The 13,638-nt window shown below is 44.6% G+C and overlaps 1 protein-coding gene across 1 annotated transcript in view; it reads right to left on the bottom strand.

Annotated features, from left to right (window-relative positions):
- Nucleotides 1-13,638, bottom strand: part of TSHR (thyroid stimulating hormone receptor) — a 90,368-nt gene that overhangs the window by 26,535 nt on the left and 50,195 nt on the right. The window contains exons 5-8 of the mRNA XM_089661385.1: nucleotides 5,197-5,271; nucleotides 3,734-3,808; nucleotides 1,873-1,950; nucleotides 641-709 (exon numbers count right to left, since the gene is read on the bottom strand). Of these exons, the coding sequence (XP_089517511.1) occupies nucleotides 641-709; nucleotides 1,873-1,950; nucleotides 3,734-3,808; nucleotides 5,197-5,271 (297 nt within the window). The remainder of the gene's footprint in view (nucleotides 1-640; nucleotides 710-1,872; nucleotides 1,951-3,733; nucleotides 3,809-5,196; nucleotides 5,272-13,638) is intronic.

Genomic DNA, 13,638 nt, shown 5'->3' with positions numbered 1-13,638 from the left:
AAACGTATATTGCATAGTCCTTAGATGTCGTGGCTGCAATCATTTTAATTTTGCACACCTTCCTTCCATTATTTTTGCCCAGTGATCCTGCTAGTAACACACTTCCTGTCCTAGGGTGACAGCGCTCACTGTATCGTATCTATAGAGGAGCGGCGTTGTCACACCAGGTTGCTCTCCTGACTTGGACTACAAACACTTCCCCCCCCCCTCATCTCCCTTACATAGATGGGAATTGTTGTATAGTTCACAGTAGATAGCTGGGAAGGCTGACAACTTTGAGATTTCAGTTCAGCTCATAGGAAGTGACCAGGACACTAGATTTCTGGCAGGATCAACTGGTATCTTCTGGACTTGCAGTAAATTTTTTTGGCATGAAAAAAATGAGTAGAAAGTTTTTAACTAAGACAGACAGGGGGCAGTAAATTTGTTGAAAATGTCCAACTGCACTGCCTGGCCATGGTGGAAAACACATGATAAAGGGGTTCCTCCCTTTTCTCCATGGAGAAGGGAACGACTGGCACCAGATTGTATAACAGATCTGCAATGAGTGCTGCTTACAATCCTCATATCTGTCGCACTGATGGCTGTTATTGAGCCCCCTCTGGTCGTCCCATCATGTGAGTGTGATGGTTGTACTTACACAGTTGTTAGGTTGGTGCCATTGAACGCAAATTTCTTCAATTCGGTGAATCCGTTGTTGTAGAGTTTTCTGAAATAGAAGAAAGATTTAATCATTCCTATATTTTGTACATTAGGATTGCGGCCGTCACCACTATGCATGGTGCCCTGGGCAAAATGTCAGTATGGGTTGCCCCTTCTGCCAGCCTTCCTTGAGGTCTTTGTACCCAATATCAGAACATTTTCCACTGTCCACCAATGTAAGCAGTATTCTTCCCACTGACCAACAATGTAAGGGGAATTTTTCCTATTTATCACCAATGTAAGGGGATTCTTCCCACTTACCACCAGTGGAAGGAACATTCTTTCCATTGACCACCAATGTAAGGGGCATTCTTCCCACTTCCCACCAGTGGAAGGAACATTCTTTCCATTGACCACCAATGTAAGGGGCATTCTTCCCACTTACCACCAGTGGAAGGAACATTCTTCCTATTTATCACCAATGTAAGGGGATTCTTGTCACTGCCCACTGGCTTCAGGGCCAGATCTCATAAAAATCAACGGAAAGATTTACTAAAACGGGAGCACTCAGAATCTGGTGCAGCTCTGCATAGCAACCAATCAGCTTCTAACTTTAGCTTGTTCAATTAAAGTGGTTGTAACGGCTCAAGGTTTTAGCGTGCAGCAGCTCCCCCAGCTCTACTAATACTTACCTTATCCAGCGATGTGCATGAGAGCCTCAGCTCTCCCAGGTCTCTCCCTCCTCATTGGCTGAGACAGCAGTGTAACCATTGGCTACCGCTACTGTCAATCACAGGCAGTGAGCCAAAAGGAAAGAGTGGTGGCCAAGTCGCGTTCTATGTGTGAATGAACACACATGGCAGTGGCTCGGGGGCAAGCCTGCTTGGGTGCCCCCATAGCATGCTGTTTGCTATAGGTGCACTATGCAGGAGCGAGGGGCCTGGAGCCCTGGCAGAGGACCGAGAATAGGAGGATCAGGGCTGCTCTCTGCAAAACCATTACACAGAGCAGGTAAGTATGACGTGTTTGTTATTTTAAAAAAAAATAACCTTTAAGGTTACTTTAAGCTTTGACAAAAAAAAAAACTAGAAGCTGGTTGGTTACCATGCACAGCTGCACCAGATTCTGAGTGCTCCAGTTTTAGTAGATCCCCCGAGGTGTCCCACAGATTTTCCCTGCGGGCTGAAATCTTCAGCCACCAACAGCTGTAGCCCTCTTGGTGATACTTACAAGGTCAGGAAACCATTGCCCAGCCCCTGGAATGCGTTGGCTGGAATGGACGCCATATTGGGATTGTCTGCAATCTCCCTGTAAACAAATGAGAGATCAGTTCAACCCCACACTGGAAAAAAATCCATATATAGAGAAGTAACTTGACTTAAAGGTTAGAGTAATTTACTATGAAGAAATACAGTAATACAACGTATCTCAATGTTCTAGTATTACGATGTATATCAATGTGTAAAATTATGTATACAGTCAGCAGAGGCTTATGTAGAGTCTACACCAGCCGTTCCCAGACAGGGTTCCTCCAGAGGTGGGTAAAGGTTCTTTGAGCTGTGATTGATCAACCTACCTTCTGATGATGTCTGCATAGTTTTGGGACCAATGAGCCAACAGCATGACACCAAATATCTTTTTATCTGTAACAGTTGTATTCTGACCACCAATGTAAGGAGCATTTTTCCAAATGAGCCCCGATAAAATACTTTCAGCACATGTTCCCTGATACCAGACATTTATTTTAGAGGCTCCTCTTGGGGAAAAGGGTTGAAAAAGGCTGCTGACCCACATGGAAGAAAAATATATTTGAAATATATTTTTTAAATATTCTTCCCAAATATATTGACATATATTTGAAATACTACAATTTTGGCCATATTCAATATATTTAAAAATATATATTATATATATATATATATATATATATATATATACATCTGTGAAAAAGCTGAAGTTAAAGAGAGGATGGCTTCTACAAATGGATAATGATCCTAAACACACCTCGAAATCCACGGGGGATTACATCAAGAGGCGTAAACTGAAGGTTTTGCCATGGCCTTCACAATCTCCTGATCTCAACATAATTGAAAATCTATGGATAGACCTTAAAAGAGCAGAGCGTGACAGACAGGCCAGAAATCTCAAAGAACTGGAAGACTTTTGTAAGGAAGAATGGGCAAAGATACCTCAAACAAGAATTGAAAGACTCTTGGCTGGCTACAAAAAGCATTTACAAGCTGTGATACTTGCCAAAGGGGGCAGTGCAAGATATTAACTCTGCAGGGTGCCCAAACTTTTGCAGATGCCATTTTTTTGTTTTCTGTTATCTTGAAAGTGTAAATGATGGAAATAAAATCTAACTTTTGTTGACATATTATAAGAATGTCTAATCTGTAATTTGATGCCTTTTGGAGATTTTTCCATCTTTCCTTGGCTTCTTTATGCACATTAATACAAATTTTTAGCTGGGGAGCCCAAACTTTCGATCCCCACTGTATATATATATATATATATATATACAGAATATACACACACTGTATGTTGAGAATTAAGTTTTTATTACAAAATATATGAAAAATATTCTTTAAAATACATTTTCAAATATACTGTATGTATTTATTAATCTACATTTTTGGAATGCATTTACAAATATATGTAAAAATCTAAAAAAAAAAATCTGAAGAATATGTTTAAAAAATATACATTTTTAATATTTAACATTTTTCAAATATTTTGTAACATAAAAAACACATTTCCACATTCAGTAGGTTTATATATATATACACCTACACTGCATGTTGAAATGCATTTTTTATATATTACAATATATATTAAAAATATGTTTAACAATAAAAATTTTTTAAATATATTCTTCAGATTTTTTTAGCATATAAAAAAGTAATTTTAACATTCGGTGCAGTTCCTGTGCAGATCACATGCGATATACCGCACCGCATATATGTGAACCCGGGCTGAAAGGGCAAACAAAAAAGATGTTTTTGTTGCTTCAATACAAGACCCAAGGGAGCCTCTTCCATCCGACTGATTTTTATGTATACGTATAAAAGGTGAGGCCAGCTATACTCACACAAACATGGTGATGGACAAGGAATGAACTGCAGAAAAATCTGGGACGTCAGAGAGTCCGGTGTTCAAAATGACTCTGAAATTAGAAGGGAAAAAGGTCAAATGACATAACAGGCAATCAGAAGACCCGACCTAAAGGTCAGGGGAAAGAGATTGGGAGTGGAGTCGGGTGGGAGAGGGAGGGCGCCTTGGCAATGCTAAAATGGATTTGCTCCTGCTAATAAAGGTTACTTGAAGTGAATATAAATTGTAGAAAGAGAGAATATGGAGTGAAGGATGGACCCCCCCCCGACAGTTTCATCACTGTACATGCTTTGTACTCCTGTGTCTGTACACCTGCTATGCCCATTATGAGGGGTTCCCACCATCCCTGTGCTGAGCTCCTGGGTCTATACACCTGCTGTGCCAATTGTGCAATGCTCCCACCATCCCTGGTCTGAGTTCCCAGGTCTGCACACTTGCTGCACCTATTATGAGCGGTTCTCACCAACACTGTGCTGAATTCCCAGGTTTATACACCTGCTGTAACCATTATGAGGGGTTCCTACCATCCCTGTGCTAAGTTCCCAGGTCTGTACACCTGCTGTGCCCATTATCAGGGGTTCCTACCATCCCTGTGCTGAGTTCCCAGGTCTGTACACCTGCTGTGCCCATTATCAGGGGTTCCCACCATCCTTGTTCTGAGTTCCCAGGTCTATACACCTGCTGTACCCATTATGAGGAGTTCCTACCATCCCTGTGCTGAGTTCCCAGGTCTGTACACCTGCTGTGCCCATTATGGGGACTTCTCACTATCCCTGTGCTGAGTTCCCAGGTCTGTGTGCCCATTATCAGGGGTTCCCACCATCCCTGTTCTGAGTTCCCAGGTCTATACACCTGCTGTAACCATTATGAGGGGTTCCTACCATCCCTGTGCTAAGTTCCCAGGTCTGTACACCTGCTGTGCCCATTATCAGGGGTTCCCACCATCCCTGTGCTGAGTTCCCAGGTCTATACACCTGCTGTGCCCATTATGAGGGGTTCCTACCATCCCTGTGCTGAGTTCCCGGATCTGTACACCTGCTGTGCCCATTATCAGGGGTTCCCACCATCCCTGTGCTGAGTTCCCAGGTCTATACACCTGCTGTGCCCATTATGAGGGGTTCCTACCATCCCTGTGCTGAGTTCCCAGGTCTGTACACCTGCTGTGCCCATTATGGGGAGTTCTCACTATCCCTGTGCTGAGTTCCAAGGTCTGTACACCTGCTGTGCTTATTATCAGGGGTCCCCACCATCCCTGTGCTGAGTTCCTAGGTCTGCACACCTGCTACACTCATTATCAGAGGTTCCCACCATCCCTGTGCTGAGTTCCAGGGTCTGCACATTTGCTATACCTATTATGTTGAGTTCCCACCATCCTGAGTTCCTGGGTCGGCAGGGCTTTTGCTAAGCTGATGCATTACACCCAATGTGACTGATACTTACAAGTAATTGAGAAGCGGAAGGTTCTGGAATGCCTGAGCTTCTATACACTTCAGATTCATCAGGCTCCTCATTTCTCTGTAACAAACAACCGTTGTGAGTGTCTGACACTTCAAGATTTCCATGTCCGCAATTAGCTGGTAACTTCCTGGGCTGCACCCCAATCAGTTACATTGTTCCCAGGTATCTCTGAGGACTACAGAGCACCTTCCACCCCACCCTCATACTATGGAGCAGAGGGTGAGGTGTTCTACAACGATGTCCTAAGGTGACAACACTGCTGCTCCATAGGTATGGTGAGTGGGTGTTGTCACCTTAAGACAGGAAGTATGTTACTGGCACGATCACCAGGTTAAAAAAAAGAGAAAAAAGAACACTAATGCAGCCACTAAGGAATTGAAAGCTGCAACACATTACATTTTGTTCTTGGGTTTAGATACATTGTAATGGTAACACTAAGGCTGCCATTGGTTGAGACCTAAAAGAAGCGCTGATTCTGGGGCATGTAACTGGTATGATGAACTCGATATAGTCAGTAGCCACACCAAGGTACGTGACACATGCAATTATAAAGTGGTTCTAAAGGCAGAAAGTTTTTATAGAATGCATGAAGGTAAAAAAATCTTCTGGGTGCAGCTCCCTCAGCCCTCCCCCCCTTCCCCTTATACTCACCTGAGCCTGATCTCGATCCAGCCATGTGTATGAGAGCTGTGACTCTCCCGTGTCTCTCTCCTCACACAGCAGCAGGAGCCATAGGCTGCTGTCAATCTCAGCGAGCGAGCCAATGAGGAAAGAGGGGGTGCAGGGCTGAGCTGCGCTCTGTGTGTGAATGAATAATGTCCATTCACAGGAGCCTGCTGGAGTGCCCCCATAGAAAGAGGCAGGGGGGAGGAGCTAGGACCACCGTCAGGGGACCCAAAAAAAGAGGATCAGGGCTGCTCTGTGCAAAGCCATAACACAGAGCAGGTAAGTATAACATTTTTGTTATTTTTTTTCTTCTTCTTCTTCTTATTATTATTATTATTATAACCTTTAGAATCACTTTAAAGGATAAGTTCACCTTTTGACTAAAAATAATAAATGCACATATTTTGCAGGTACAAAAAATGTGCATTTATTATTTTTGGTTGCAGGAGCCTGTAAACCATTGAACCAGTAATCAGCAGATCACTGGTACAACGCGGTCTCCTGCAGACCTGTCAGTACGGGCAACACAGCGACCAAGGTAGTTCATAGAGAGCTACGAGATGACAGCCACTAAGGCTGTCAGGACTTGTAGTTCATTCATTCACAGCATTCTTTGAATGAATGACATGGCCATGTGGGTGGAGCTCCGCACGGCCAAGCTCTATTCAAAAAGTGAGAGTTTGTAGAGGAAACGTGTCCCCGTACTCCTGTCGGGGGGGGGGGGGGTTGTTGGGGGGGCAGCGACTGCAGTATTGGGAACATGTTACATGTTCCACCCTAAAAACGGGTGCCACATGTTCCCAGAGGTGAACTTATCCTTTAAGGTTTAATATGTCCAGTATCCACTTACTTATCACAACCTCATCTTTTATATTTGACTGTAGCACCCCTCTAGATAGCCAGGGGGAGCTAGTTACATTTTTTTTAGTTAGAGAAGATGAGTAGCAGCCTGGGCAATGGTCAGCAGGGTAAATTTTAGCAAAGGGCTGAAAGGCTCTGAAGATCAGTTCCCCTGATACCTCCCCCTGCTCTAGAAACTTGGAGAAGATTCTAGGAGCAGTGGGAAGGGGTGAGGAGAGGCTGATCTACATACTTAAGGGATCCTGACCAATCCCCAGGCTGGAGGCTTGGCATGGGGCCAGGACGGCCGTTAAGTATGACTGAGCCTGCTCAGCAGGAGGAGAGTTCGAGTGGAAGATGTGAGGAAGGCTGAGGTGCAGGGGCCTAGGAGGGGGCCCGGTATGAACAGGCCTACCTACAGGCCAGGACGTGGAAAGGAGATTCACTCAGCCTCACTGGTCCCCAGAGGGAGGACCACCCATGGAGCCAGCCCAGTGGTAGTCCTGAAAGCAGCCACTAACGCAACCAGCAGACAGGCACGGACTGAGTATTCCTACCCCCCTGGACCAAACAAAGGGAGAGAGTATTCTGGTGGGAAACCTGACTAGTTCTACACCTGGGACTGTTACATTTAAAGTGGCATCTTCAGATCCCTTTGCCCAGGAATTCCTCCAGACAGCTGGGTAAAGAAGAGTATTAATCTGGGGTCTGGGGGGGGGGGGTACACCAAGTGAGGCTGGAGGGCTCTCCTAGAAGAGAATTTCCTATTTTGGACTTGTACATAATTTCCAGAAATTTGTTCCCGGTTTGCTGGTCCTTGGGCATCCCATACACCCCTCAACCCCATCCAAGTTCAATTCCCCTAATAATTGAATTAAATTCTCTGGAATGCAAGTCTGAGGAAAATGCATTTTGCCTGGCTGTGCAGGACTATAGGGGGACCCAAAACTTCAGCAACTCCTAAGGGAGTAGTGCTACATTACCAAAGAGATTTGGTCATAGATTGCCTTTGTGTGTCCAATCAACTTTAGTGTATTTTTACTAAACTTTTGCAGTTAATAAACTGGTGCGCTAATATTGTGTAGAAGGAAGATCAGAAATACCACCATTTTATTCTCCCGGGTGTCTGCCTTCAGAATCTATATAATGGGGCTTTAAGTAATTCTTAGGTCTAAAACGATTTGTTTTTTTTAAACGTGTGTGCAATAAAAAGAAATGCAGAAACGGCACTGGCAGCAAAAGGGTAAACCATGGCTGCGGATGTTCCCCACGAGGGGTTAATAATGAAAGCGGTGCAATGAATCTATATCAGGGGCGGACTGACCATTTGGAAACTCGGGCACTGCCCCTGGTACCTTTTTCATAGGCTTTTTTGAGTTTGGGCAAGGACACAGGGGCCCCTTAATCCCCCATTGCCCGGGGGCCCCATGAGTTGTCAGTCCACCCCTGGTCTATATATAACGCACTCCATATGTGTTTATACATCGCATTATCACTATAATCCTGATCGATATGATGTCAGTGGGCGTAGCGCAGATTTTGGCTGACCCTCCCCCGCTCCTTCTGAAGGTGACGATATGTTTGGGGCTGAACGCACAACACGCGGGATGAAAGCCTGTCCTGTGTTGGGAGACATCTGTGTCCACTTATTCCACATGATACACATCACCTACCGTCCAGAGAGAGGCCGCGATCCCCTATTATTCATTAATGACTGCATCAGCACATGTGATACTTAAAGGATCAGTCCACCAAAAACTGAGATTTCATTTATGGTGGATGATGGAGAGTTAAATATCTCCCAGGGACTCTATTGGTGAGATATCTGCGCTGAGTATCCCGGTCTGAACACCTTTCGTGTCTCTAATTGATCCCTGACACATGATGGGTTCCTCGTTGGCCTATAGTGCTGCCAGTGAGGTGGCGCTGTACAACCGGGTGGTGTAGAATAGATTTCCCGTCTGCCTTTTTTCAGCACATTCCTCCAAGCTGGAGGCTGGAAAGTGTCAGACGTTTCTGGTTTTCTATAATCGCCCCACAAGCCGCCAGGTTAGCGCCTGACAAACATAACCCGTCAGCCGCAGGTTTATTTTCATCTTCTCCTCTTACACAAAGTTTTCACAGGCCGGCAGCTTGGAATAACACAGCCGCCAATTATTGAGAGGACGGCGGAGAGAGCAGACTCTGCTACAATTCATTGATGGGAGCGTAAAGGGGACCCCACCAACTCTGCTACAATTCATTGATGGGAGCGTAAAGGGGACCCCACCAACTCTGCTACCACTCTCTGCCCCGAGTGTAAAGGGACCCCACCAACTCTGCTGCCACTCTCTGCCCAGAGTGTAAAGGGGACCCCACCAACTCTGCTACAATACATTGATGGGAGCAAAAAGGGGACCCCACCAACTCTGCTACTACTCTCTGCTCAGAGCGTACAGGGGTCCCCACCAACTCTGCTACCACTCTCTGCCCAGAGTGTAAAAGGGACCCCACCAACTCTGCTACCATTCATTGATGGGAGCATAAAGGGGTCCCCACCAACACTGCTACCAGTCTCTGCCCAGAGTGTAAAGGGGTCCCCACCAACTCTGCTACCACTCTCTGCCCAGAGCGTAAAGGGGACCCCACCAACTCTGCTACCACTCTACTCAAAGTGTAAAGGGGACCCTATCAACTCTGCTACCATTCATTGATGTAGCCGTAAAGGGGACCCCACCAACTCTGCTACTACTCTCTGCCCAGAGCGTAAAGGGGACCCCACCAACTCTGCTATCACTTCCTGCCAAGAGTGTAAAGGGGTTCCTACCAACTCTGCGGATGAGAGAAGGCCTACAGCTACAGCCTATTTAGAAGCTTTGCCCTCAGTGCTACACGGACCACCATTACTAGACTACTATAGGCTCTCAGCAGTGATTGCGCTGATACACCCCCATTATACCCTACCAACTCTGCTACCACTCTCTGCCCAGAGTGTAAATGGGACCCTTCCAACTCTGCTACCACTCCCTGTCTGGAGCGTAAATGGGACCCCACAAACTCTGCTACTACTCCTTCCTGGAGTGTAAAGGGGACCCCTCCAACTCTGCTACCACTCCCTGCATGGAGCGTAAATGAGACCCCACCAACTCTGCTACTACTCCTTCCCTGGAGAATAAAGGGGACCCCACATACTCTGCTACCATTCCTTCCTTGGAGTGTAAAGGGGACCCCACAAACTCTGCTACCACTCTTTGCTGGGAGGGTAAAGGAGACCCCACCAACTTTACTACCACTCTCTGCTGGGAGGGTAAAGGGGACCTCACCAACTCTGCAACCACTCTCTGCCGAAATGTGTCATAATTTTCATCAGCTGCGTGTTTTCAATGATGAAAACTAAAAGAAAATCAATTCCAATTTTATTCAATGAATGAAAATGGAGGGGCCTCTGCCAACCCTGCTACTAATCTGTGCAGGGAGTATAAAAGGGGGCCTCCGCCAACTCTGTTAGTACTCTCTGCGGGGAGTGTGAGGGACTCCTGCAAACTCCACTAGCATTCTCTCCTGGGACCATAAAGCAGAACCCCGCAGACTCCACTGCCACTCCCTGCTGGGAGTGCAAAGGAAGGCCCTGACTACTCTGTTACCACTCTTTGTGGGGAGCATAAAGGGACCCCCACACTCGGTGGGCTCCTACAAACCCATCCGGGATATTACTCCAGGATGGTGGCATGGACCCAAAGAACAGAGGAAGTATGGTGGACTGGAAGAGGACAATGCTGGACTAATAAGTATCTATTTTATAATTTACACAGGAACATTTACCAAAAAGTAAAAATACAATTTTAGCTGCTAAGGGTCTAAGTCTGGCAGATGTCCCCCACTGTGTCAAAAGAGTTGACCACCATTATATTCAATGTCCCCCCCCCCCCCCGAACATTCGTCAGTCACATGATGTTCCCCTCCATGCAGCTCATACAGCCGATGACACACTGCTTCCATCTCTCCTCCACATAAGAGCTCTTGAGGGCCAGAATAGATCTTCACCTCATTATAAACTAATCAGTACTAATTGCTTCTCATATTGTCACTGAGTCATCCTAATGACATCAACGCCCTGGACCAGCTTCGTCTGCTGCTACTGGAGGGAATGAAGGAGAGTGGACTGTCTGTGTTGCCACTGCAACCAACCATATGCTAGCTGTAATGTTCTAATAGAGGATAATTCTACTAAAATCCACAGAACAAAAATGACACCAATAATGAGTGTAACAAATGCTACTAATTTAAAGCTGAACTCCAGGATAAGTAAATACCATCTTAATCCATTCATCATGTATGATACACGAGAATGTTAGTATGAGAGAGGTAGAGATAAATTATAAGTGTTTGACAAGATGGCACATTACACCGAGTGTTGAGCACAAGATGAGCGGGGAGAACTCAAAAATGTGTTGGAGAGGGTGTGGAGAGATGGGCACAGTTTTTCACATATGGTGGGAATGTCCGAAAATTCAAGCTTTTTGGAAGACAATAGTTAAACTGATTGAAATAATAACTGGAAATGACATAGGGTTAGACCCAACGATTTGCCTCTTACACAATGTCGAGACATCAGTAAACAAATACAAAGAATCAGGCGTATGGTACTACCTAAACGCTGCGAAAGGTTTGATACCCAAGTTTTGGCAGAAAACAGAGGTGCCGAAGGAGGAAGACTGGGTCAATAGAGTAAACCAGATTGGTAGAATGGAAAAACTTTACCATATGCAGGAAGACAGGATGGGGGTATATTATATGAGATGGGAAAAATGGGAAAAATCTGTATTGAAAGAGAAATATAGAAAGGTATAAACTAGGACGATAGCTAAAGTCATCAGGCTTTGAGAGAATAGACTGGGAGAGAGCATGCAGAGGGGAGGGAGGGGGGTGGGGTTTTGGAAAGGGTGGGGAGGGCCGGGAAAGAAAATAGTTTTTAGAGGGGGAAATGTAGAAATGTTATAGATATTTATATGTGTTTTGTTTTTTCCGATGGATATTTGTAAAAACGTGAAAAATCAATAAATATTTAAAAAAAAAAAATCCATTTATCATGTAAATCATCATCTAAATCCATTCATCATCCATCTTGGGGTGCTTTGAGTATTTCTTCCAGATCTGTGCAATAATCCAGTGTGAGACTTTCCCTCTGTGCAGAGATTCCTGTAATAAAGACCGCTCACTGCTGCTCTCTCTCCTTGTTCAGTGTGACTGGTCTTGTCTCCGCCCCTCCTATAGTTTTCTGTAGTAGGTTGGGCCTAATGGGCCCCTTCCACAGCTCTGCTCTCTGCAATGGCTGTGTACAGCACAGCGATGAGGTCGCTGCTGCTTATGCATGGTAATATCTGGGTTTGCATAGACATTTGGTGAACACAAAGTGGATTTATGTTCTCAGTGGCTATTGAGGAATGCAGGTGTACCTCGGTTTACATAATTTTCGGTTTACGAATAAAAATACATTGAAAATAATCAAAGTGTTTTAAGAAAAGCGCCACACCCTCTAACTCCAAAGCAGCAAATTCCCAACTCAAAAAATCAAATAAATGTTTTGCTTAAACAGATAAATAAAAGGAATGCGCTAATTAAGTGAATAATACAAAGTAAATATATGAATTACAAAAAATAAATTTTTTTTTAAAAAAGTGTCCATAAATACTTTTTTTAAAATTTTTTTTATTTTTTGTAATTCATATATTCACTTTGTATTATTCACTTAATTAGCACATTCCTTTTATTTATCTATACATTGAAAATAATGCCCTGATTTACAAATTTTTTACGATTTTTTTTCGCAATACAAAGTAAGTTTCCCTAGGATGCATTGCACCTGGGAGGTTTATAGCACTGCACCTGTGCATGCTGGAGTCAGTGGTAGCACGTGGCGTTGAGTGTGGAGCAGGGGTGGACTGACCATTCGAGCACTCGGACACTGCCCGAGGGCCCGGGGTCAGTAGGGGGCCCCATGAAATGCCCCTGGTTGCTTTTATAGGCTTTTTTGGGTGTATTTTGAGTGTGAGCAAGGACACAGGGGCCCCATGATCCCCTATTGCCCGGGGGCCCCATGAGTTGTCAGTCCGCCCCTGGTGTGGAGGTGTCAGAGGTGTTGGAGTGGTTTTTGCATGGAATTATTGCTTGATTAATCATGTCCCTGTACAGTATTTATGCCTTTAAAGTGCACTTTATAAAGAGTTTTGAACAGATAAAAGACCTTTTTTTCTTTTTTCTGACCTCCGGAACGGATTAATTGGTTTTCAATGCATTCCTATGGGAAACCGCGTTTCCATAATTTTTCGTAATACGAAACGACCCGGAGAACGCATTAAATTTGTAAACTGAGGTACACCTGTATGTTTAAATCAAAGCTTTAGTGCCTGGAGTTTACCTTTAAAGATGTGTTTCAACATGAATAATTATTTTATACTTTACATTCGTACGAGGTGGATGTTTATCTTTATTGTGTCATCTTATTGTTAGATAAATGTAATGTTGTACTGAGCTTTGTGCAGAAGGCAGTCACCCGTCGTACTTAGCTATCTTTACTGGGGGTAAAAATCTCTAAGATGTGATTGTGGGTTCTTTTCTGTGCAGGGGCAGACTGATTATTTGGAAACTCAGGCACTGCCCGGGGGTCAGTAGGGGGCCCCATGAGATGCTCCTGGTACCTTTTTCATAGGCTTTTTTGAGTTTGGGCAAGGACACAGGGGCCCCATGATCCCCTATTGCCCAGGGGCCCCATGAGTTGTCAGTCCGCCCCTGTTTCTGTGTTATGTCATTATGTATTTTGTGATGTCATTCTGTTTGCTGTATTTTGTTCTGTGTTAAATGTCATACTATGTGCTGTGTAATGTCATTCTGTGTGATGTCATTCCGTGTGATGTCATTCTGTGTGATGTCATTCTGTGT

The sequence above is a fragment of the Staurois parvus genome, unplaced genomic scaffold, assembly GCF_062004578.1.
Source record: "Staurois parvus isolate SC_StPar_1 unplaced genomic scaffold, SC_StPar_1.0 ptg001330l, whole genome shotgun sequence".
Lineage (NCBI taxonomy): Eukaryota > Metazoa > Chordata > Amphibia > Anura > Ranidae > Staurois > Staurois parvus.
This window is presented reverse-complemented; position numbering and strand designations above follow the sequence as displayed.